Source organism: Pieris rapae, chromosome 5 (assembly GCF_905147795.1).
Source record: "Pieris rapae chromosome 5, ilPieRapa1.1, whole genome shotgun sequence".
Classification (NCBI taxonomy): domain Eukaryota; kingdom Metazoa; phylum Arthropoda; class Insecta; order Lepidoptera; family Pieridae; genus Pieris; species Pieris rapae.
In genome coordinates this window covers 577,357-603,658 of record NC_059513.1, presented here as the reverse complement: position 1 = coordinate 603,658, position 26,302 = coordinate 577,357, and the positions used below count along the sequence as shown (strand labels likewise).

The following is a 26,302-nucleotide window of genomic DNA, read 5'->3' as shown; positions in this document are numbered from 1 at the left end:
CTAATAGGCAACGATGGTGAAACGTGAAGCCCATCACATCTGTCCCTTCTATTACAAGTACAACAAAGCGATCAAGACCGCTCTGTCAAGAGTGTACCGGATAAGATGTGAGAAATAAAAATGTCGTTTATTATAAGATATTCATCAGGAGATTGTTATATATATTGATAAGAGAAGCATTTCATGGCAAGATTTTCTTGTCAATTGTTTCTTTTTAAAAGGTGGTCCCCAAGTTATTGCAATTGCACAGTATTTAAACGGTTCGTAAAAATATATAATTATGTACCTACTTCTTAAATATTTATGACATTAAAATAAGCTCTATAAAGTTTTTTTTTGTTGGTTTGAATAGTTATTGCGTAAGATCAAAGGAGGGTGGACATTTGACATTAACACCTTATCAAGATCAATCGTTTTTTATCATAACATAAATTAAACATCTCAATGACTATTCCATTCCTTTGAATAAAATAAGGTTAATCGAAATATAAGAGTAACTGAAAAGTACTTAAAATAAAAAAAAATAAAAATAGCCTTTATTACTGATTAACCTGATACAAATATACATTAGATTTATTTCAATTTTCGGTATCAGTTTGCCTTTTGGCATAGGCCTCCCCTAGGCTTTGCCATCCATGTCTATCTGCGGCTTTTCTTTGCCATGTTGTTCCAGCTATGTTTCTAATATCGTCCTCCCATCTTGTTTTTGGCCTTCCTTTCTTTCTTTTCCCATCCCGAGGATACCATTCAGTAACATCTTTTGTCCATTTTCCCTTCTTGTTTCTTACCATATGGCCTACCCAGTTCCATTTAAGCTTTTTCACTGTGTGAGTGACATCCATAACTTTTGTCTTGCTTCTTATATTCTTAAGTTTAACTTTGTCTCTTAGCTTGAGGTTTAGGATGCTCCTCTCCATTTTGTTTTGGCACACTCTGAGTGCTCCACTCTGTTTGCTAGTGAGGGCCCAGGTTTGTGCTCCATAGGTTAAAGTTGGTAGTATGCAAGAGTTGAACAATGTAGTCTTATCTTTAAGGGGCATATGTGGATTCTTCATAACTTCCTTTAGAGACCAGAATCTTTTCCAAGCTTTATTTATTCTGATGTTAATTTCTTTTTGCATTTGATTTTCCGGTGCAATGATCTGTCCTAAATATGTATATTCATCGACATATTCTATTTGATTTGAATCTAACAGTATAGGTGTTTTTATGTTGTTTGTCATTAGTTTTGTTTTGTCTAGATTCATAGTCAGACCCACCTTTCTGCTCTCTCTGTCTAATTGCGTTAACATTGTTTTTAAGCCCTCTTGGTTTTCGCTAAGCAGAATCAGGTCGTCTGCGAACCTAAGGTGGTTGAGCTTTTTGCCATTTACATTTATCCCATACTCATCCCAGTTAATTTTACGAAATATGTGTTCTAGTACAGATGCGAATAGTTTTGGTGAGAGGGGGTCACCTTGCCGTACTCCCTTTTTTATTTTAAAGGCCTCTCCTTTCCTTTCAGTCTGAATTTTTGCCGTTGATTCTTTGTATATGTTTTTTATTATCCTGATATATTTTCGTTGCACTCCTTGTGAGTGTAGAGCGTCCCAAATGTGTGAATGTTTCAAAGAGTCGAATGCCTTACTGTAATCTACGAATGCCAAGTAGTATGTCTTTCTGTATTCATTGCTCTTTTGGATAATTTGTTTGACGACATGAATGTGATCCATTGTTGAGAAGTCGCTTCGGAATCCAGCCTGTTCTCTCGGCTGATTTTCGTCTAATTTTGAGCTAATTCTGTTCAATATTACCTTTGCTTTATCTTATTAATATCTTATATAGATTGGAGATCAGGCTGATCGGTCTGTAGTTGTTTATTTCTGCCCTGTCGCCTTTCTTATGGAGCAATATGATGGTTGACGATGTCCATTGTTGCGGTATTGTTTCTTTAGTCAGAATATCGTTGTATATATTGGTAATATCACTTATTATGTAGTCTAGGCATTCCTTCAAAAGTTCGTTTGTTATTCCGTCCTCTCCGGGGGCTTTGTAGTTTTTCTGGGACAGTATTGCGGTTCTTACTTCGGATTCTAATATTGGGAGGGTAGCTTCTTCGTCTTCTTCCTGTGGGTATTGAGTATTTGTGTAGTCTGGATCATCATATAATTTACTATAGAATGTTGTTGCTATTTCCATAATTTCGGGTCGTTTTGTTGCTTTCTTATTAGATGTCTTGCTTTTGATGGATGGAATCCAACAGGTATTCTCTCTCAGTTCTTTCAGAGCTTTCTTTATGCCTCCAGATTTTTCAATGTGGAATTGGATAGTTCTGTTTCTAATTTGTTTCCTGTGAGTCCTAATTTTTTCATTTATTTGTTTACTTAGCTGGGTTATTTGTTTTCTATTTTGTTTCTTGTTTTTTAATAAAGTTTTCCTGGTCTCAAGTAGATGTCTGGCTTCGTCTCCTATTTTATCTGTCTTGTTTTTTAGGGTATATAATTTTCTGGATATTTCTTTCAGCGCTTTTTCTATGTTGTTATTCAGTAAATTATCTTTCAATGTTGTCAACAAGTTTTCTGGGACGGTGAGAGGGATTTGACTTGGTGTAATTCTTTTCTTAGTATACTGTCTCCTCTTTTTTATCTCATTTAGGTAAATGGCTCCTCTTACCATACGATGATTTGTGTTAAACTAAATAATAATAACTTTGTTGAACTTATTAATTGTGGTTATATCCTTGAAGAATTTAGGTTTATTTGACAATATGAAATCGATCTCATTTTTCACGTTCCCGTCTGGAGAAATCCAGGTCCATTTTTTATTTTTGTTTTTCTTATATAAACTATTTAATATCCTAAGGTTATGTGCCTGTGCCAGGTGTATTAGTCTTTGTCCGTTATCATTTCTTTTTCCTGTGCTGAATTGGCCTAGTATGTTATTTTCGTTTGTTAATCTTTTACCAATCTGGCCATTGAAATCTCCCATCAGTATGATTGCCTTGTGTGCATCTGCCAGAGTCCTGTCCAGGTCTTCGTAGAAATTATCCTTTATGTCTTTTGGTGTCAGCTCTGTCGGTGCATATACTTAAATTATTGACACAGTTGCATACTCAGGCAAGTTGATATTTAGTTGTGCAATTCGTTCTGATATTCCAATGAAGGACTGTATGTATTGACTGTAGCATTTTTTAATAAGGAAACCGACACCGTGTAGGCCTGGTGTGGTTCCTATATGGTATAATATGTAGTTTTCATGTTGAAAAGTACTTACTTAGTATTATTATTGTTATTAGCGTGTAGCATATTTTATGAAATCGGTACGGTGATGCCAACGTGAGGGTTTTTAGGAGGTACTTTATACAAGACTTTTTTTCTTAATATCGCATTATAGGTACTGTTCATATTCTGTGAGTAAATAAATAAAATATTAAGTCCATAACAAAACCAACAAACTAAATACAAACTCCAGGTGTGGCTAAATTCTCTGATCGAAATTATGTACTAAGTACTTAAATAAATTTTTGATTGTTATTTGAAAAGCTACTGTAGAACATATTGTGGTACATTTATTTTGAAGTTGGTTCTAGGAAAAACGAGTTGGCACCACTGTAAACGTAGGTGACCCAAATAACTTGTTTCCGATCGAAGAAGAACTGCTCCGAAACAAAAAGGTTTTAAGGTTCAATAAATCATTAATATAATTCGATTGATGATGATTTGATGATTGATAATCTAATAATTATAAATTGAATATAATAACGTCTGTTAATATGAACCAACGTCCGAAATTAAGGTACTGAAAAATAAAAATACGTCCTTAAATTGTGACTGATACATTTCAAAAAATCAGTATTCAAACGTTTATAATGATGATGTACCTATTACGTATTCATAATTTAATCTGAAATTATAATTAATTATCGATTTAAAAACCCCTGCTTTATGCTTGGTATGAACCATATCTTGGTAAAAATATATTCAGTTTCGATCTTGAAGTTTATATATTTTGGTTTAGTTTGTTGGTTGGGGTCGATACTCGAAAATTATATCGAATGTTGCGTTAAAAAAACAAATTGAATGAAGAAGTTTGTAGTAATAATAAATATGATTACTTAGAAGAAATAACAAATTCAGTTAATTATAACTGTAGCTTTGATTTTTAATCAATGCTTATATAGGTTTAAAATAATTCCTTTATTTGATTTAGGTATAACACTTACCTACCTATTAATTCGCATTATATATACTCTTATAATATTAAACTCTTCTTTAAACCAAGCTACCCGTTTCAAAATAATTAAAATATAATGTATAGCGTAAAAATACAAAATAAATTTTAACTTACAAAACGTAAAGCTTACAAAGCTTTAAGCAATCAGTATGAGAAATAAGAAGGAAATATTGTGGTTAAATATCATTCATGACGATTGGGCATAATGAAGCGGCTAACATACGAAAACGCCTACTGTCAACTGGCATCGACCGTCGGGTGCCGAAGCCCGACAGCCGACTGCCGTCAGCCGTTTACGTCACCCACGACGCGATCTATAAATAACTAGTGAAATCCCCTTCTTTTGGATAATTTAAAGAAACGTGGTATGTGAAACTGAGTTTGAAATTAGGTAAGGCAATTATGCAAATAGATTCGCGGCCCGCGGTTATGGGTGACCAATATTAAAACATTTCAATACTTATGTGATAACGACATAAAAGTAAATAATGTATTAAATTCTCGCGTATATCCGGTATAATTATGTTTAAAGGTGAGATATGTGTGTAAATATACATTATATACACATACACATTGTCGAGTACCATTAGTATTCAATCCACATTTTATTGTTTCTTATTGCTCAACGCAGCGCTCTAGTTACAATTACGAAAAAAATCGTTTAAACTGAATTTAAATGGATTAATTTAATTTCCAAAAATATATATCATATTAAAAAATAAAGAGATGTATAAGTTACTTGTAAAAATACTTAAATCTGAACACATTTGTAAATAAGGCAGGGAGTAGAGTCGAGAGAAAATCGTTTAATATAGACAAATACATTGATTGTTACCCAGCATTGCGTCCGCTACGTTGTATTTTCAAAGAATTAATGAAGGACTTAGGCATGCTGCCACTCGTTAGAGGGCAGCAGAGCGCAAGTATTCTAGAGTCTAGACGCCAACTGTCCTCATACCCGTTGCAATCCATGTTAGAGCAAGAGCTCCAAATTATATATATGTCCTACTCGCACTTAGAGCGATTACTGCGCAAGCCCCTTCGACGCTCAATTTCGCCATTTTGTTTTCAATCTCCGCCGTGTGCGTGACTCCGCGTGATGTTAAACCGAAAAAACTGTTTTTCTGGTTTTAAACAGTTCAGTGGTGAATAAACTATTGTACAAATTTGAACTATGATAATTTCGTCGTGCTAGTGACACCGCGCGTAATCAACGGTAAAAGGTAAATAGTTTCTAATATTATATTTGAAATCATTGTTATCGCGATGCTCCACGTTCACGGACGTATAATATGAAATTATATTGAAATATAATTAAGACGTACTCGTTACTGCGTTTCTAGTTTCTACGTATATAGATTTCATAATGACGTAGCGAGAATGTTATAAGGGCGAGCGAACGTAAAATTTTCAACAAACTGGTTCTAGAATTATTATTGTATGTGACGTAAGCGTCCGCTTTCGACGAAATACGGTATCATTGTGCCACGAACTAGAGAGTGGTGCTGCCCTACTCGATTTACCAACTTGTTAAATGAATATTAGTGAATATTATGTCATAATTTTTTTATTATCTTCTAAATTCCAAGTGTTGGATTTAAAAATTCGTCTGTTAGTTTAGATAAAAATAATTGTAGTAGTACTGAATTTGATGATACTATCAAGTAGGTGTCTCGGACCTTGAATTTTCACTGCCGGAGTTGCGTCCAAAGTAAAAAAAAGTGTAATATAATTGTGTATTGTATTATTTTTACTTTTTTGTACTTTTCTATTAAATTTTATAATATTTCAAGCAGCATGTCAAAACACGTGAAACGAAATGCAAACCGTCATTTTGAATGTAGCTTTTGACAGAAATTACACTGAGATTCATTCAAGTTTTCGTGAATGTGTTTCTGCGTTTATTTTTTTGGATTTTGTTGAAAGGAATCTGAAAAATAAAATGGAAAGTTCCTAGAAATACGGGAACGTTTTTCGAAATTTTGAATTTAAAAAAGGTTTAGTAGGTACCTACATGTGTTCGATTTGTTATATGCATATTCGCAAAATCGGAGCTACAACACACCACAAGAAAATAGACCTGCATAAGCCGACCCACATAAATAATTGGTATAAATATTGCAGTGAAACTATAGTTATTTATGAATTGCATAAAAATAATCTAGATACTGACTGCAGCGCCATCTGCCGGACTGATTTATGAATCTAAACCACCCAGGGCGCCACCCAAACGCTTACAAAAACTTCATTCAAATCGATCCAGCCCTTTAAGACCGTCCCGTGACATCCACAAGTACGCAAACGCAACGCCATAAATTTTGCATCGTAACAAAAGTCAGGTGGCTAAATTTTCTAATTTTTTGCTCTTGAAATTTTCTTCTGACAAACAACAAAAAAAGAATTAGCGAAATCGGTCCAGCTGTTCACGCGTGATGCTGTGACCAAGGCAAACAGGGATTTATTTCTGTCAACTGTTACATTAATATTTATCTACATTTAAACTAGATCTTGGTAAAGATAGGTCAACGTCGACTCAGTCAGCTGATGTGTTACTACGCTGTTCTACCTCCAGAGTGTTATTTTAAACCCGTGGTTGCGGAGGGAGAGCAGCCCGAGCGAAGTGGAGGGGCATTTCCCGTAGCGCCGGAGATTTCCAAAAAACAAAACACATTATTATATGAAAAAACAAACCAAAAAAAGGGTTAGGTAATATTTATTTTGTTTTTTTTAATAACTGTTTCCGGCGCCCGGAACCCTACCCCTCCTCCTTCTATCCCCACTCGCTACCCCCAATAAATTATTAATTTTTTACCTTAGTATAAATTATATAAACGGATTATGCTTCCTTGCTTAAACGACTGAACCGATTAACCGATTACTTAAAAGTAAAAAAAAAATGAATTAAAGTTTACGACTATTTATCTTATATTTTTAATTAATATTAATAATTTATAACGTGTTGAAGTACCTTGCGTACTTTCTGATTAACACATTTTTTAATGGTCACGAAACTTATTGTTGTCTTAAGATAAACATTTTCTTTGTATATTAACAAACCACATATATTTAAGTAGGTATATAATTTTGTTATGGTAGCATCGAATAGATTTATCTTCAGAATTATTGTATTATAACAACGCGTGAATATTATAATTAAGTTCGTACTCTATAAAGATACTTAACCAGTATTCGAACGCACCAGTTCAAGGTTGTATCGCACGTTTAACCGCTAGACGTAATAAAGAAGCTTAAAATGCGCAAGCAATCTTTAAATGATATAATAATAAGACTTTATTTATTTTCTCACAAAACAAACTTCATACATGATAAGTTACAACTATTTATTAATGTATGTAAATAATTGTCATTCTTCTTTTGAGGGATAATTATTGTTTATGTGAGACTGATGCCTGCTCAAGGTTAGAGCACCTTTGTTACAGGCCATCAGGCCTCTACCACTTCGGATCGACTTAAGATAATAAATAATAGAGAATAGACAATTATGGTTATAGTAGGTTGTAACGTTAACAATATAAGAAAATTGTTTATTTTAATATACTTTAAAGCTAATTAATAAAATAGATTTTTTTTAGTTCAGTTACGTTTGTTCTTATATTTAAATTTAAAACCACTGGTAATTGCTACAAATCGTAGCTAAACGCTATAATTTTTATAGTGAATTATTGTGTGAATTTTTGTCTTATCTGTGTATTTGTTATGCTAAATCATAATCTTATTAGTGGCCGCCACAAGCCTTATCAATGACAATTGGCATCAATGATTAGAAACCGTAACTTGGCATTGTATTTTAAATGTGTATAAAAATGTATCATTCTGATTGCTATTATTTGTGTTATTTAAACTTAAAATATAATAGGTAATATTGAAACTATATTTTTATTTATTATTTATGTTTGTATTAAAATTTTCTAAATGAAATTATAGATATGTGAGCCGCCATTTTGCGCGGGCTTTTTAGGCTACGTCATGATAAGTTTACTATAGGCGTATCAGTTACATATTTTTAGATTAAAGTTCTCTTCTGATAATGATTGAAGCGAAAAATCTTACAAGTATTATATTGTAACGAAGTGAAAAAACACTATCAGTAGTACACCTGATAAAATGTTTAAAAGAGATGCGCAAGTACGAAAGTAATGGCGTATATGGATTATGGGCTGCTAGGCGGGCTATTTGGCTTAGATTATCACATTATTCACAAGATTAAACCAATGATACAAAGAAAATATACTAACATGAGAAAAGCTATACCCTATTATATATAATACAAGATTATATATAAATCTACGATTTTTAAGTATGAAAAAGGAACGCCGTTATAATATATATGCGAGACAGCAATAATATGGCTTAGAAATATTTTGTTTAGAAATAATGGCAGTTATTTCGATTGCTAAACAAATGGACATACACAAAATATTTGGCAATATATCCCGGTATATATTAAAAACTATTTAACTGAATATAAACTTAAACTTCATTTAAAGCATATGGAATCAGGCCGAGAACGATTACCTACAGTTTACAGCGATTAAATAGAAATTAGAGTTAAAACGAAACGTTGGTTGTGAAAATGGTAAAACACATATTAATAAGAGATACCAGAGGTGACAAAACAAAATAAACTAGCTGAAGATTCAGTTGTTTGTTTGTTTGTTTGACACAAGTGGACAATAATAATACACTATACAGACGAAACACAAAAAGAAAAACATGAAATTACAAAATAAAAATACAAGAAATTTACTAACTAACTGTAGGAACTAACGAATTTATTATTACTATGTAGGTTAAAATAATTGTATGTAATATATATTTGTTTAATTAAAATTAAACTTTTTAACACAATGTTAGCAATAGTTTAGGTAACCTAACTTTTCAAAGTTGTATGTTCCGGCCATGTAGAAGTATATATATTAAGAAAAATTTTCAGATGTTTTACGAGTATAGGCCCCGTACGCACCGCATGTGGCGCCGCCCTCGCGGCTTAATCGGAAAGTTAGTAGATGCCTGTGTGGCCATGTGGTGACAAGTCGTTCAGAGTGAGCTCGTGCATTCGGATTGAACTCGTGAAAATACCTAAAAATATCGGAAAATAATGCCTGCCAAAAGATATTGTTGTGTTATTGGGTGCAACAACTCCGAACAAAATAGTCGGCAATTAAAATTTTACTCGTTTCCTAGGAAAAGCTATGAAATTGACCGAAGGAAAAAGTGGATACAGGCTGTGAGACGAGTGTGAGTAAATTTTACTCAATATTACATTTATTTATTTATTTTTCAAAATTTTCGTTGTATATGCCGATATAAGATACAGTGAGGACGAAATATGCATAAGGAAATAGGATTTTTTTCATTATGCGTTATTTCATATTTATCTTTTAGTACTGCAGACAACAAACCGTGGGAGCCGAACGTAAACAGTCGCATCTGCAGTGCTCATTTTGTTGGCGGTGCGAAATCAACGATTGAAAATAGCCCATCGTATATCCCAACGATTTTTCCACCAATCTATAAAAAAAGGACTTTATCAAAAGCAGCCACTGCTCGACATGATCGACTCCGGAAACGAAAGATTTCAAATCCATCAGAAGTACAAGTGGAGGCTGTAGTACAAGAAAATGTCGAAACCGGTTTGTGGAAATTCAGACATATCTTTATCCAAAAATATGAATACAATGGAAAAAAAACAATCTATAAATCAGGAATTTTTCAGGGTTGAAAGAAGTTGGGGAGACGTCTACTTCTATAAGTGTAGGCTGCCAATAAGATGCACATTGTCAAGAAGAAAATATTCCGGAGGCATTAGTGTGTTGTTTCATTAACGGAAATGAGGTATCGACTCAAACCAACATTTACATCCGACAAACTCCGAAAAATAAGAGACAAATCGTGAGCAACATAAAAAATGTTCATTACATCGATAATTTCTAGTTTGATCTAACTTAAAAGATAGGATAGCTAACATCTCAATTTATACCCGAAATATTATTTTATTGCAAATATTTGTTTATTTGATAGAATTCTAACAGATGGCGCTGTGTTAAAAGTACTAACGATTCACATAACCTTTCACATAAGCTCTCATTCCGTTTCCTTTGAATAGTTTATGTATGTGTCTATATTAAGAAAATATTACTTATATTGTGATAGTAGTAGTAAATAATGAGATAATATTTACATTTACAAAATTTCGTTAATAACTTAAGTACAGTTAAGATAAATTGTAACTTACAAGATCGTCAATAAAGACTTTTATTCATATTTAATTATGTTGTCAGTTTATTCTTCTAAATTATAAAACCAATGAATATATTTGTTAAATGAACTTCTGTAAAACGAATTGTGCTTGAAATTAGAGGACTATTTCCAACGGACATAAAACACGATATGCATTTGACTGCATAAATATAATGCCTCGCTTGTGATTGATCGATGGCTGTGTTGGCTTTACTTGTGATCTACGACTCGTAATTATAAATCTGTACTAGGTTTATTAGGGTAAGGTTCAGAAACAAGACTAAGCGCTTAGTCGGACTCTCCTACATAAATACATTATGTATTGGATTTTTTCTGAATGTTATTGATCGTAGATGGTGTTATTGCTTGTCCAGCTGTAGGGGCACCAAATAACTCCCTCGCCTCCATATAATCATTAGGCCTGCCTTTGTTAAGAAATTCAGAATTAGCTGTAACCTTCATTAGGTTTTTAGTATGCCTTGGGGTATCTTTCAAATTTTTTTGGTACATTACTTACCTTTTGATATCGATTTTGCACGAAAAAAATGTAAATAGATTGATTGAAAACCACATTGGATTATTCCATTATTAATGACCTCGAAGTGCGTATATCTACTTGGGAAGGTGCCAGTCAGCTGGGCATCTACGTATTGTCACCACTTTTCCGCGAGATGGCGCAACAGTATTGGCCTCGCGATACTCACGGGGCCTCTAGCGAGCGTATTGTCAAATATCTACTGTATAAATAATATAACTTTTTTTTGAAGATGGAGCAACCAGCGCTGGGATCAACGGTATCAGGCGTCTCATCAATACCTTTTCCCTCATCTACGGCGGCTATGGAAGACCCAAGGATGAGCAAGGCAAGGGTTGAAAAACTGAAGCGACGGATTATCAGGGCGGTTGCGGGTAAACTTAGCCAAAACCCGGATGAAAAAGAAATGAACAATATGTGGGAAGTGATGAAAAAGTGTTGCAAGTGTGATTGTAAATTACTGTGGTAATTATTTAAAATCAAATATCTTTTATATATGTACCAATGTACATTTATGAACTCCAATCTTCTCCACTAGATTTTCCGCTGCCCATTGACTCATAACGCTTTGTCGATGAGTCAATGGGCGGTGTTAGACTCCATCCTGCGCCTCTCAACCTTCAAATCGTTTCTTTGTCTCTTTGATACCGGCAAATGTCCTTGCCTGGGCAGAAGCGATTTTTAAGTAAGAATGGGGGGTGGGGTAGAGTGACGTTTCGACCGAGTGATTGATAAATCAGTTGACGTTTGTGTCCCGATCTGTGGTCGGAATGCCTTCGGCCTAAAAATCTACGGCAAGAAGGCTGATATTGATAATACATATTAATTATTGTTAAACAGGAAACATATGCGAGCGGTTACAGTGAAAAAGCTCAAACGTCTGATCTCAGCTGACGACAGAGTTGATGAAATAACGGCGATAGCAAGGCTGACAATAACAGATTGGTTGTTGTATGACCTCGTACTGGCACATGAGAACATTGATGTTATTGGTCAGGTAAGAAAAAAATGGTGATTTGATCACTAAAATAATTTGGGACCAGTTATTGCTATAAGATTAAAAGCAATACAAAATAGTTTTAAATGCTTTATAGTATTATTTGCATCATTGTTGGCCTAGTTGCTTCAGCGTTCTACTAACTCTGAGGTCTCAGGTTCTTGAATTACTTTTTATGTGCGCATTTAACATTTGCTGGAACGGCGAAGGAAAACATCGTGAGGAAACCGGCTTGCATGAGACCAAAAAGTCTACGGCGTTTGTCAGGCACAGACAGGTCACCTACTTGCCTTTTAGATTGACAAATGATCATGAAACAGATACAGGAATCTGAGAAAAAAAGTAAAAAGTTAATAGTGCCACTGATTTATTTTAATCTCTTATTATCTCTTGGTTTCCCATCGTCTGTACCAACTTCTACTGGAGTATCTCTTCTTTCACTTAAGGTGAAGTTTTTCTGAACAGGAAATATGGGAAAAAACTGGCGAAGAGCCGGAACCACTGATAGAATTATTCTTCCTCGTCGATGAACATCAAATTGAGGAACTTGCAGGGACCGAATTGATTGAAGCCTGGCTTAATCTAACTCGAGAATATAATGACAGGTGCGTATATTTAAACGATACTCGTATAAATTGCTATAACTGTTAGAAGGCGTGATGTCGTCCACGTACACTACTTGTCTATGACTACACTGCATTTGAATTGTTCTTTTTTACTTTTGATGTGCGGTTGTAGTTAGTTTTTTGTGATCGTTATGTTAACTAAATACCTCATGTTTTAAACAATTACAGCTCGTTGCTGCCCATCTTTATTTTTACTTTTAGTTTATGAATACTTTTTGTGTATTTTGTATTCGGTTGATTAAGGTAATTTGACGACGAAATATTCATTTAGCTTAAAACGTTCGCAGTGGCCGCAAATGTTCGCCAATGTTGCTCCAACGCCGATGGTATCAATTGAAGGAATCAACGAGGAAAGCCTTTTACCAATTCTGGTGTAATTTCCGTGGAAGTGTAGTCCATTTAGAGAGAGCTGTCAAATACAAACCGACTGCTCTTCAAGTGGATATTGCGAGGAAGTAAGTATCGGCGTACGTCATATGCAAGGGTGCGAGGTCCCCCGGCCCCCGGGTCACACTGTCAGTGTTATGCATTAAATTCCTAAACTTTCTTTTGCCGTGCCCCATCTTAGCCTTTCTAAAATTTTTATGCCCCTATTTAACTTACATAATTTAGATAAAAATAGAATTGTTTAGCAAAGGTAAAGTGTGCAGCAGAAGTGCGCTGTTCGGGTGATTTGTTGCGTTCCCCATGGGCCGACGCCCATATGGAATAAGTTTAAGGAATTAAATATGATTACCCTACCCAGAATATTCTTAAAGCCTTGTTGTATCTAGAAAAGTTTGCAAAATATTGGTGTCTTTCACCAGTATAATACTCGAAAAAGAGCAAATATAAGCATACGACCAGGCTCCAGAAGATAAACAACTAACCCCCAAGCTAAATTAGAGAATTAAGACGCCAACACATTTTTAAAACGCCATGCGACCCGATGAAACCCGACGCTTGTTAGTCCTATCAAATCGTGCTGATTTTCTAGTCATAAAACTAATTCTAATCCTTGGTATGGATTTGATCCTGTTCAAATATTTATGGCTGCTTTGCCATAAAATCAATTTGTATGACTCAAAACACGGCGATTAAAAAGAGTGGCAGAGAGTTTACGCCCTTGACTTGCGAACTGGTAGTAAATGTAAATTTAGAATCAATTCAACATCTTTTCAAACGACGAGCTTTATAATAATAATAATAAAATCCCTTTATTCGCTGACCCTTTTTACTTACATGCGATTCTTATTAAACAGTAGTATTCTTAATTCTAATCTACATAGCGAAAATAATAATTTATTATCAACCACTTTGGTCAGGTTGTCTGTTTGAGAAAAAACTCAGGCGTAAATAACTCACGGGCTGATTTACGCCGGATTACGGTTATACCTTAAGGAACTCGGCGTACTGTGGGTAGTTATCGAATTTATACGGAAACTAACACCCTCTTTCCTCTATATATTAAGTGTAGATATACAAATATATATATTCCTTTGCAGGTATAAAAGCATAATACTGACGACTTTTCCAGATTGGAACGAATTGATAAAGAAGAAAAAGGTCATATTGGCACATGAGTTTGTAAGTATGGATTTTGCTTCATAAAGAACGAATAGTATATCTTTTCAAATTATAAAATTAAGTATCCCGATCGTATCGTATTACTTGGATTTCAGTATTCAGCTATAGATTTTTTTTTAATATTGAATTATCGCTTGCCCTGGGGAACAAAGTCGTAAGCCACTATTACGAATGTTTTATAACTTAAAACTTAAATGATGTTATAACTATATATTTTTTTCAAAAAGTTTGCAAAACATTTTATTATATAAAAACACGTGGATGTCTGTTATCTCTGGAAAGTATGCACAATACTAGTAGTACTCGTTTACCTAATTATACCTACCCCGAAAAAATCGCAACAACAGTTTAATGAAACAGTTTAAAAACACACAACAAAATATACCTAATTCACCTAGGTCATAATATTTCCGCGAACAGTGGTAATAGATTATTACGTTCTAGACATTAGTCAAAATTACCGTCGTAATGTGCGGTTATTGTGTCGTCAGTAATTAATTTTAGACAATGAAACAATCGTAAACGCTTTTGCTTTTAAGTCTAATTAGAAGTACTGTAATATATGTCTAGTTATTTTTTAACTATTTACCCTAAATACATAACAACAAATTTTAAATCGTCGTATATGATAAACATACTAAACTTAAACGTGATTCCATGGAAATATAAACTTAAAATAACTAGATTATCCTAGCTTTTCTAATTAAGACATATTTGTTTATCAAACTGTAAAACTATTCTAATAGTAAAGATTCCACTGAAAAATTAAAACCTCAAAAAAATCTTTGACGTGAGAACGACTCTAATAAATCAATCAACGCCGGTGTCCCGTTACGCTCATTGTACGTTATCGCTGCATTTATTCTCTCTTTCACTCGAAGACTTAAGTATGCAATAATTTAATCAATGTTTTGTTATGACGTTGTCACGTTAAACTATCGGCCATAAATCGACTTTACAGACAACCACTTTTGATTGCTATGATTGGGATGATATCATTAAAAAAATATTTTTTTACAGGATAATTACATCACTTTATTGAGGCAGAGTAAAAATAAAGGTAAAATTATTTTATCCATTATGTACATTAAGGACTGCTTATGATCATTACAACATAGATGGCTGTAGGAATTTGTTTTTGATAATTAAAAAGTCACCTTCTGCTTAAATGTGGACCATGCTAAAGTATAAAGATTTAGATCTTTGTTCTAGTTTAAACAATTTGTATAAAAAGAGTAACGTAGAGTTTCCCGCTCTGTGCCTATGACTTGCGAGCTGGTAGTAAATAAATAAAAATTTAGAAGCAATTTAACATCGTTTCTGTTTAAGTTTATAATTATAGTACTTGGTTAGCTATAAGAATAAAGTCAAACTGAAAGACTTTAAAGGAACTCTCAAAAGTATCAGTCAATTACCGAATATATTTTATGTGAAAATCAAATTTTCCCACATTAAAGCAAGGCAATAGATATGTCGCAGTCAAGTAGTTAAATCAGAGATTTAATTGAATCTCTAGATAGTTAATTAAAGATCCGATTTCAATGATGTTTAACTACTTGACTACGACAGATACATTGTCTTCCCACTCACGTAACAAATCTTTATATGAGAAAAAAATATTAAGTTACAGATGACGAACCAGATATAGAACTTATAGAGGAAAAAATCGACACCATCGACCTCGAAGATGACTCTGATTCTGAGAAATGCAATGACGTCGCTACTCCAACACAAGTCTCTGCGAACAGAACGATGAAATGTGACCGTGAAAATATTTATTTAACCGATGTGGATGATACGGATATACATTTTCTTAAAGAAATGAATATTCCATGCGAAACACCGTTTGCTAACTACGTTGACACACCTTTAGTTATAGAATGTGGGGAAGTATTTTCAAATACAGAATCCCGAGATGCAAACGATAGCTACCAAGATCCAAGCATGGCCGTGGAATCTGATTCACATCATTCTTTAGATGATAATGATATTCTAATTGAAAGTAATGATATTAACCTCAAAATGTCGGAAATGGTGGAGAACAATAAAGAGCATGATAACAATGAGCCTGATGCTTTTAATAGGGCAGATAGTAATTTTGATTTAAACGTTGGCAACGATGATTCTAATGCTGTCTACGGAGAGTCTTCTATTACCTGTGATGACTCTTCCGATGGCGATATAACTGAAATTACGGATATATTCAATCCCTCCCAAATAAAGATAGAAACTCCGTTCTTTTCTGACACTGATGTTGCTCAGACTGGAACCGTAAAAAATATAATAGGAAATAGTGTAGAAAACGACAAATTAGAAGAAAGCCAAAGAAATATTGAGACTACCTGCGAAGAGAGTATTTTACAATTGAATGATATAAATGTAAGGAAGGGAATGTCTCATATTTTTCCCAAGATTCAATCTGTTGCAAGCGTCAACAATGATTTTTCTTCAACTAAAGACATATACAAAAATATTTTGGCACAAAAAGCTGCAGAATTAGATCTAAAGCGTTCTGAGTCATCTAGTAAACATTTTTTAAATGAAGAAAGCACAGTGAAAGACATAGAAATTTTGGGAAATTTTGACGAGATTCCAAAGGGTCTGCTTATTGTAGACGATGGCATCGCTTTAGACGACGAAGACGAGGTTGCAGTTAAAGGTATGTTTTTACCAATCATGAATTTAACTAAATTTTTTAATTAATTGGAACTAAAAAAAAAATTTTTTTTTTTTTCAGAAAAATCCTGTAAAGACAAACTCTGCAATGAAGATAAAATGCCTAAAATTGATCTAAAATTACTTTTGTTTTCTACGGTTTATACGAAGAAGTTAGATCATATGGATGTTTTTAGATTTATAGAGTTTGATAATATACGAGATAAACGAATAATCAAATGCGCCGAGATTGAAAGCAAACCTAAAGATTGGCTTGCTTACAATTTAGAAGATATATCAAAGAAGAAGGAACAAATTGTTAAAGAAGAAATCGATTCTAGTTGTTTAGAAGATAATCTTTTAAGCGCAGTTCGTAACTCTAAGGAAGTAAATATTGTAAAAACAAAGTATCCTTTAAATGAAGATACAAGTACAATTAATGATTCAGAGCATCATTCCAACCAGAATCAAATATCTAGCGATGAAGATGACGAGCCTTTACTTTTTATTAAAAACCGAGTCGATATACAGAACAATATGTTTAAAAAACCGCACGTAAAAAACTATAATCCAATACAGCTGTGCAAAAACCCAGATTTTAATACACGATTGAAGCGATTGACAGCAGGATTTCTCAGTTATGAGAAAAATCGTGAATTCTTGAAACGGTGCCACCCTGTTACAATTGACCTGGATAAGAAGTTTGAATTGAACCTCATTGATAATATTATGTATTTTAACGAAAGCACGGTGAATATCAATAAACCGTCAATCGAGACTCAAGCAAGTGAGATTAAAGGAGGCCAGCCTAATACCAATACCACTCAGGCGTCTATCGAGGTCGAAGAAAGTACTAAAAATCACAATGTTTCGAATGTTATTACGTCTCATTCCACGCCTTGCGAAAGAAATAAAGTTATACATTTACCTGACATTACTGAAATTCGTCGTGTCAATAAAAATTTAGTCACAGCAGAAGTAGCACCTCTGCAGACTGCAATAAATACACCAAGTGAAGGAAAACCGATAAATGAAAGTTTTTCTAATCTTATAAACGAAGATATCTTTACTGCAACAAGTACTATTACTAGTTCAAATTTAGACAAACAGGTTTGTGATAATGATACAATTATAGTAGAAGAAACTAATACAAGCAACGAAGTTGCTCGTGTACACGATGAAGTTAATAAAACTATTGTAGATAATAAAAATACTGATAAACGTAAACCTCGACAAAAAAAGCCTTACAATTATGCAAGGTACTATTTACCTTGGAATCGTCCTGCAAATTTTGCAAAGGAAGAAGAATGTCTTTTAGCTTCAGACACTGTAGATAAAATGTTAGCACTATTTAGTGGACAAGAAATAAAATCGAATAATAAAAAGAAAACTAAACAGTGGCTTAAAAAACCTATGGTAAAAGCGGTAAATAAAATTGATGAAAAATATAAAAAAGATCTGAAAATACATGAACTCACAAAAATAAATAACACAAATAATAATAGCAATAACGACAATACGCTTCATACAGGTTTAACCGAAGACGCATTAGCAGTACTATCTATCTCCCAAAAGAGAAAAAAGAAAGAGTTTTGTTGTTGGGCTCAGAAAAAAATAATGTACCCAAATCTCAAACGAAAGCATTCTTGTAAAAGACCTTTATGTACATGTTGTTGTAAAGACAAACTTATGGAAAAATATAAAAAAATGCGTGAAAAATCAACCAACGAACCAAATCAAACGGCAGCTTTGACGTTATCTAATGAAGAAGTACCACCCCTAACAGCGGCCTTCACATTATCTGATGAAGAAGTACCAAACCGACCGGCGGCTTTTACATTATCTTCTGAAAAAGTACCAAACGAATTAAACCAGAAAAGAAAATATGTTATTAATATACCAACAGTACCAAAACGTCCGCAAACGATGAAATCAGTTCCTTCAATTGTCATTGATGGTAATACCAATAAAATAAACGTACCCAAATTTATAGTGAGACATCAAACACCAAAAGTTATAGAAAAGGTACCAAAACTAACTAAGACCCCAAATACTAATATACATTCTGTTGAAACTAGTGATACAAATCCTCCAGTCCATAAAAATAGGCCTAGGATAAAAACAAATTTAACTAACACTGAAAACGTCCACACATTAAGAACGTCGAACATAAATGTGGAACAAGAATGTCAGGCTGTCATGAAACCCAGATCTAGACTAAATTTCTGTAAAGCAATTTCAAAGAATATGCAAACCGAAAGTGCACAGTTAAAAAGTGCACCATCGAATAGTGTGACATTAAGAGTAAAGAAGGGAGCCAAATCTTCGGCATCGCCTATATTCTTAGGGCCAAATAAAATTTTACTGAGTACTGTAAGAAGTCCGATTGCAAAGCCAATTCTAATAGACACTCCTAAAATAATATTACCTGAAGGTGTTTCTTTTGTTTTGTTACCTAATAATGAATTAGTGTTATCAATTGCACCTGGTGTTGAACTAGCAACTGAAGAATTACGACATCTCGATTTTGTGATAAAAGCATTGCAAAAGGTTTTAGGAAAACCTGATACTCGTCAAAATACTGAAGGTGATTGTGCAAAAGACGACATGGACAATAAAGAAGCAACTGATAAAACTAACATTTTTTCAAAAAATAAGGAAGAAATCACCGAAATGAATTTATCTATAAACGAGGATCCTAAAAAAACGTTGACTGCTAATGATAAGGTTCAAAATGTCGATTCGGCAGAAAGTAATATTGACTTAGAATTAAGTAAAGGGAGCGTCAATACCGAAAACCCAAACCGTAAAACCATTTTATCTGATTTAATGGAAATGTCTGGCATATCACCAGAAGACGCTAAATTACCCGAACCTTCCATTCAACCTGTAGAACCAAAAATTCCTTGTGATAATGAAATGGGTACTTCGGAAATGCATCCTGATCTACTCCACTTATTTAACAATCCTATTGCTGTTGCAGCGTTAGCCAAACGACCAGATCTTAGTATATTAGCAACATATAGTGATTTACGATATGCTTCTGATAATAATGGAAAATTTTTCAAAATGGATGTTTGTACAGGAAAGATTTCTCGAATAAATGTGTTTATCAAAAAAAAAGATCAACTTAATAAAATGAAGACAAATCCTCTAGATAACCAAGAACCAATTGATTTAACATCTGATAAAGATAGTTGCAATGAATCTGATGATGATACTTTAGTTACAAGCATTATGATTCCTTCTTCAAAAAATAACAAAGCTGTAGATGGCGTCAAACCTTTAAAATTATTCAGAGCTATGAATTCATCTATTTTAAAACAGAATGACACATTGCGAAACAAGAATATGAAGGTTTACGCTGGTTCGATGATGGCAGAAAAAAGTGTATTAAAGGTCGTTAATTTGGGTAGACGGAAGCAAAACTTAAATCGGGGTATAAAAGAAGACATGAACAATGCAACAGGTAATCCAAAGGATAGTAACCAAGGTGAAGCTACAAGTATAAACATGGATGAATTCGGCTCTGATTCTGATGACGAACCTCTAGCAAAAAAAGCAAATCGTGGGAAAGAAGCTATTAAAGCCAGTGAAGCGACAAGCAATGATGTTGAAGGTAGTGAAATGCTCATGGATGCAGATTTCGATTACTCGTCAGTGGTGTATCAAGAAATTCAAAATGAATTTGAACCTATAGAAGGAGCTGGAGAAGATTGTATTTTAGGAGTATGAAAACAGGATTTAAAAAAATTTAATACCTTGAAAGTTCACAAAGTAAAATGCCTTAGTAGTGTGTACCCAACCATTAAAAGATATTTGTTGTGTACCTTTAGTGAAAATAATAAATAATCTAAGTACATATGTAAAGGCAATGTTATCATCTTAACTGTGATATTTAAAATATTCTATTATAGAAATATTTAAAAAGGGTTTATTTTTTTGTTTATTCCAATACATTAGGGTGAAACAATTGTAACATTTCCTTATTTGTCTGAATGTCAAACACCAAAGAGTTTCGTGCCGCTATTAATATGTAGTGCGCTTTGGCCCTTGTTATGAGATGCTCATTTGTTTATAAGTGAATTGTTTAATTACAAATCGTAAAAATAAATTAATTTATTCAAAAATGGTGGTTTATTCATCTACCCCATACTGCAGTAAATTGTAGCTATTTAAATAGGTCTCATTTTGACTGTAGATTGTATCTCCAACTAGTTATCTATTAAGTGAAGTATTACTTATGAGTAAATAAATGCTTGGTTGATCATTATATAGTTAAGTAGTTATGTTGTACATATGACTCATGAAAAAAACATTGTTTCAATAAAACCTAGGTATATTTATCTAATAGTAACACCAAGTGACTCAGTTGCTGCCTCTTCAATTTTTCTATGAACTCTATTGACTTCTGCTTGTGTTAGTGTCCTCTCTAGATGTCTATAAACAATAGAGTAGCAAAGACTATGCTTTTTTGTTTTTGGATGAATAAATTTGTCCTTCAGCTTAACCTGAAACAAGTAGCATTTTCCATATACTATATTCATGATTGATACTCATTTTAGACACCCACCTGTTCAATAATATCTCCTCCAACATCTCTTACTAAGTCATAAAAATCATTACTTATAAAATTGTCTATTGTATATGCAGGTGGTAACCAAAAAGATAAATCATTTGTACATTGCGGGTAATTGGACACTGGTTTATATACAATTTTACTGTTCAAATCTTTATTTTCAAATTGTGTTAGGAAACCTGAGTCAGTGCTCCACACAAGACGAATGTCAGGTATTTTATATAAAGCCATAACAAGACGTTCTAAGCCCAATCCAAAAGCATAGGCAATGCTATTATTTGGACCAGCATTTGTCATGATTTCATTTCTTACTATACCACATCCTAAGACCTCCATCCACTTATTTTCATAGAATATTTCCATTTCCCATGAAGGGTGAGTGAAAGGAAAATAAGCTTCTACCCATCTATGCCTAATATCATCACCAAATAATACTTTAACAAGGCTTAGTAGATGAGTTTTTAATTGATTTTCCATTAACTTTGTGGCTTCCAATGTATGACAACTTTGCTTAGATGGATCAATAATACTATTTTGAAAGGACTGTGGGTTATCTAAGAAAGCTTTCTCAAATATCTCTAGACCTGGGTGATTTTGAAATAATTGTTCTTTCCTTTGTGACCTTACAGCATCAACCTGTAATGATTAAACATTAAATTAGAAGATATACAACATTGAATTTTTTCACAAGTATAAATTATACTGTCAATATTTTGGTTGTAATTGTTATTGCAGATGTAATATGAAAGCTGTGCTGGAATATAAGTTATTGCAAATTAACTGTATATTTATTTAGTACAAAGTATGAATAAGTAAACCTATGCTAAAGTAATGTTATGTTTGCCTCTTAAAGGTAATTAATTTTTTTTATTTTTTAAAATGGAAGATTTTATTGGAATGCCCATTGGCTCTAACTCGCATATTTGTTATACTTTCAGGTACCTAGGTATGTTGGTAAAATTTATTTGATAAAACTTTAAAATAAATCAAATTATGACATAGAAAAATTACTTCTTAAGAGCAATTACCTGATGAAAAACTGGATAGTGTGTTGAATCAATTTCGTCTCTTCTGTATACATCTCCTATCATAAGAAAGTTATCTAACCCAGCTCTAAGTAGCTCACTTTGATGGGCAGTCATATGAGCTCGTAACAGTAAAGAATTGTTTATGTAATAGCAATCTGACTTTACTCTACTAACATGGTCTAATGGAATTAACAAATCATCAAAATTCTGTTTGGTAGAAACGATAGGCGATAAGTTGTCGTACACACTGAATGTAGGATTACCTCCATGAGTGAAATTCGAGTAGAAATAGTTTACAATTCGTTGTCGAACTATACATAGTGGATGTCCTCTTTGCAAATGCAAATTTTTATTTAAATAACTTAATATTTTTGGGGTAACATTTGTGTAGTCATCACTAGGATATTCCTTATTATTAATTTGAATTGAAGAAACTGATTTAGTAGCCGTGCTATAATTATATTTGCGGATACTTAACGATAACAATCTCGACCTAATTAGATATTTTGTCATGTTGCTATTGAATTTTAATTATATTAAATATTATCCCTGCAAAAAGTGATATCAATTTAAAAAATCACACATGTTATTGTAATTTATCAATAGTGAAAATTAAAGATTAGACATAATTCAATTCAATTTACAGATTCAAACTCTACAAAAGTCAAAAACGACATTCGACAGTCCTACTGTCCGACACACATTTTGACATTATACTACATTTTATTATTTTTATAACCACTGTAGCATGTGGTTATCCTAGTCTGTGTCTAAATTGTGTAGGTAAGGAAATCGAATAACAATAAAGATAATACGAAGCCAGACTTTAAAAATCACATTATTTTTTATTAAATATATTATATTATAAATAAATGATATCAAAAAGGCTTCTTCATTTAGCCCAACTCAGTGCTGTGGGTTTAACTGGGTACTTAATCGGCCAAAGGAAATGTTTTGAAAAAGATAAATCCGTGGTTTTACCTGGCAAAACTTTGACTAGTTTGCCAGGGTTGCCTATATTTGGCACAGTTTCAGCTGCTACACCATACGTTGAGAGTGGTGGCGCTAAGGGAAGGGTAAGCTTCATTAATAATTAAAGTATTATCAGGTTTCCTACCTAACCTTAGAATCTTACATGAAGGCCGGGCCAGTTATTTTATATGATATAGTATATAGTTTATTATATATTAATTCTATACTTTTCAGGTTTCAGAAATTATGAAATATGGATTTCCTAGCTTAGATAATGTTAGATCTTATGATGATTTTGTTTTATCATATGATAGACGTAATAGAGTACCACATTGGGTCTTTGAACACATAACAAAAGATCATGTATCAAAAAATGATGCAGTTGATAGGAGTAAATGTGATTTTAAACCAGATGAGAGTATTCACCCTTTCTTCAGGTATATTGCTATATACATATTATTATAAGTATTAATTTAATGTAAAGTAATGAATAATTGCTATCAGAACATGAAACTTATATTTCTGCATCTATTCCACTCTTCTATTTTCTTAACAGCCGTTTGTGTCTTTAAATATTATATTATTAGATCCCAGATTGATCTGATGTGTGAAATTGTGGTGATTTCGTTGAAGTGATTATAATCAACCCCTTCAGATCTCAAAATATGGACTACAAAGGTTCAGGATTTGATCGTGGCCACATGGCAGCTGCTGGTAATCACCGTTTAGCTCAAAGACATGTGGATCAGACTTTCTACCTTACTAATATGGCCCCACAGGTATTATGTTATACATAAAACATACTGGACTCATTCTCTCATTATTTAAGTAGTAAGTAGCTAAGAAAAAACACCACAGCAAACCATACTCTTATTTTTAATAAGATGAAGCCAACTGACAGTAGCTTATGTCACATTGTAATATAAACAAACAAACAAAAATATCTTTATTCATATAGGCAAACAAGTACACTTAAGAATGTCAAAAAAATTAAATTAATTGTAAAAAATTATTAAATCATATATTATGCCTCAAAAATATCATTCAGTAAATAGTAACAAATTTCTATGTTTAAAATGTCTTATTAATAAAAAATAATAACAAAGCTGCATTTATTAATCATCATATCCTTTTTTATAACTTAAAAATTCAGCATTGAACCAATGGTCCAAGTTCAGCATGAAACTTATTATATTGAAACAAAATTCACACCTTATACATATTTCAGGTTGGACAAGGCTTCAATAGAGATTCATGGAATAGACTAGAAAAACATGTGAGAAAATTGACTAAGGTTTACAATAATGTCTATTGTTGTACAGGGCCACTTTATTTACCAAGGTATAATATATTTAAAAAATTATATCTATGGCTTAATCTTACATGGTATTAGGGTGCAGTTTGCGATCTGTGCGCGTGCATTTTTGCGCTAGCGGCTCGCGTCTTCCTTCTGCCCGCACCTCGAGCCGCGGCCCGTTTACTGGAGGCAGTGTGACCGTTTTTAGTATATTCAGTACCAAATTGGTATAATTTGAGCTCCGTAAAACTATTTAGTGTTTTTGGTATCCTTTCAGTTGGTACATTTTTAAACTTCGCTACTATATTGTTTTCTTTTAAAAATAGGATTTTGCCACCAACGCCGTTGTCTCTTTTGATACTTTTTACACTGGCCATGCAGAAATTTCTCAGGCAGTGGTCCACCATGGCATGACCCACTGAAGTATTTGCGAATGTGGGTATCCATGGGCGGGCGGTATCACTTAACTTCAGTTGAGCCTCCTGCCTGTTTGTCACCTTAAAAAAATTGATTGTGTTGCACTGGCACAAAGTTTTTAAGACCACTAATTTAGATTATATTAATTTTGTAGAAAGGATGTAGATGGCAAGTCATATGTTAAGTACCAAGTGATAGGTACCAACTCCGTCGCGGTGCCAACTCATTTCTACAAAGTGGTTGTATGTGAGGCAGGAGATGGCGCCTTGCATATGGAATCTTATGTGATGCCCAATCAACGGCTACCAGATGAGACTCCCGTGTCTTCTTACATGGTGAGAACTTCAGTTTTTACTATCCCGTTTTTCAGATAAAAAAATAAAGCCTGGGCATAGTATAAGCCAAATCATAAATTCTGTAGGATTTTATTCTATTTATAGATATGGTATATCTTATTCTTTTGTATGTCATATGTTAATAATTATAACAGAAAACGAACCCATTAAATCTTGTCTAATATTATTAGTGTCAATTTCATTTACACTCAGAACTCATTTGTTTTACTAATAGGTTAACATGGTTTGTCAGTGTTAAAGTAATAACTTAGCCAAATACTTAATTGTTAATAGTATACTTTTGTTGAAGGTACCGCCAGAGACAATAGAAAGGGCAGCTGGGTTGCTATTCTTTGACAAAATACATCGAAGTAAGCTGACTACAATTAATGGAAAGAAAGTTTAAATCATAAACATTTAATTAAAAGTGCAATATTAGTATAAAATAATGATTGTAAATAATTTATAGATTTTAAAACTGGACATGAATAAATGATTGAGATACTTAATATTTTTTACTCACTCTGAAGGATAATATAGCGGAGAAGTGATTGAGTACCTACACAATATCACCACTCACATATAGTCCTCCACCGTTTCATTTGTCTCAGTTAGAAGAAGACCACAATATAACTGCTTACTAAGCACAATACGCGAAGGAAAAGCGTGTCCTGCAAGCCTTCTCTGCAGCGTCTGATCATGTAGTGTTCTGTGTTGCCCTCCTAATGGGTGCGGTAAGTACAGAGATAACGATACGTAATTTTCTGAATGAATGAGGATTGCATAAGCATTTATAATAACCATGACATAGTCTCAAAATAA

The 26,302-nt window shown here is 33.3% G+C and overlaps 3 protein-coding genes across 4 annotated transcripts; 2 read left to right on the top strand and 1 right to left on the bottom strand.

Moving 5' to 3' along the window:
- Positions 1-5,265: 5,265 nt before the first annotated feature.
- On the top strand, positions 5,266-20,785 carry LOC111000649. Of its 2 annotated transcripts, none has more exons than XM_022270181.2 (9): positions 5,266-5,435; positions 11,241-11,473; positions 11,849-12,005; positions 12,471-12,610; positions 12,919-13,086; positions 14,116-14,197; positions 15,218-15,257; positions 15,828-16,856; positions 16,935-20,785. In XM_022270181.2, the coding sequence occupies exons 2-9, from the start codon at positions 11,241-11,243 to the stop codon at positions 20,585-20,587; spliced, it is 5,502 nt and encodes a 1,833-aa protein (XP_022125873.2). In that variant the 5' UTR covers positions 5,266-5,435; the 3' UTR covers positions 20,588-20,785. The 2 variants fall into 2 exon arrangements, with proteins under 2 accessions (XP_022125873.2, XP_045484420.1); XM_045628464.1 differs by having other exon boundaries at positions 15,822-16,856.
- A 388-nt stretch (positions 20,786-21,173) lies between these two features.
- Positions 21,174-23,069, bottom strand: LOC111000650 (probable phenylalanine--tRNA ligase, mitochondrial). Its single transcript, XM_022270182.2, has 3 exons — positions 22,460-23,069; positions 21,426-22,067; positions 21,174-21,363 (listed from the first exon to the last, which is right to left on the bottom strand). Exons 1-3 carry the CDS (start codon positions 22,970-22,972, stop codon positions 21,196-21,198), a joined length of 1,323 nt encoding a protein of 440 aa, XP_022125874.2. The 5' UTR covers positions 22,973-23,069; the 3' UTR covers positions 21,174-21,195.
- A 132-nt stretch (positions 23,070-23,201) lies between these two features.
- Positions 23,202-25,970, top strand: LOC111000640 (endonuclease G, mitochondrial). Its single transcript, XM_022270168.2, has 6 exons — positions 23,202-23,535; positions 23,666-23,868; positions 24,087-24,210; positions 24,660-24,772; positions 25,300-25,480; positions 25,791-25,970. The coding sequence occupies exons 1-6, from the start codon at positions 23,332-23,334 to the stop codon at positions 25,884-25,886; spliced, it is 921 nt and encodes a 306-aa protein (XP_022125860.2). The 5' UTR covers positions 23,202-23,331; the 3' UTR covers positions 25,887-25,970.
- Positions 25,971-26,302: the final 332 nt, after the last annotated feature.

Bases quoted from the DNA above. Each gene is read 5' to 3' on its own strand.
- LOC111000650 (XM_022270182.2), bottom strand. From the start codon at position 22,972: ATGACAAAATATCTAATTAGGTCGAGATTGTTATCGTTAAGTATCCGC. The intron at 22,068-22,459 runs GTAATTGCTCTT...TAATCATTACAG, and splicing joins ACTATCCAGTTTTTCATCAG to GTTGATGCTGTAAGGTCACA. The intron at 21,364-21,425 runs GTGGGTGTCTAA...TACTTGTTTCAG, and splicing joins GAGGAGATATTATTGAACAG to GTTAAGCTGAAGGACAAATT.
- LOC111000640 (XM_022270168.2), top strand. From the start codon at position 23,332: ATGATATCAAAAAGGCTTCTTCATTTAGCCCAACTCAGTGCTGTGGGT. The intron at 23,869-24,086 runs GTATATTGCTAT...CAACCCCTTCAG, and splicing joins AGTATTCACCCTTTCTTCAG to ATCTCAAAATATGGACTACA. The intron at 24,773-25,299 runs GTATAATATATT...TTAATTTTGTAG, and splicing joins GGGCCACTTTATTTACCAAG to AAAGGATGTAGATGGCAAGT.
- LOC111000649 (XM_045628464.1), top strand. From the start codon at position 11,241: ATGGAGCAACCAGCGCTGGGATCAACGGTATCAGGCGTCTCATCAATA. The intron at 15,258-15,821 runs GTAAAATTATTT...AAAAATATTAAG, and splicing joins GAGGCAGAGTAAAAATAAAG to TTACAGATGACGAACCAGAT. The intron at 16,857-16,934 runs GTATGTTTTTAC...TTTTTTTTTCAG, and splicing joins AGACGAGGTTGCAGTTAAAG to AAAAATCCTGTAAAGACAAA.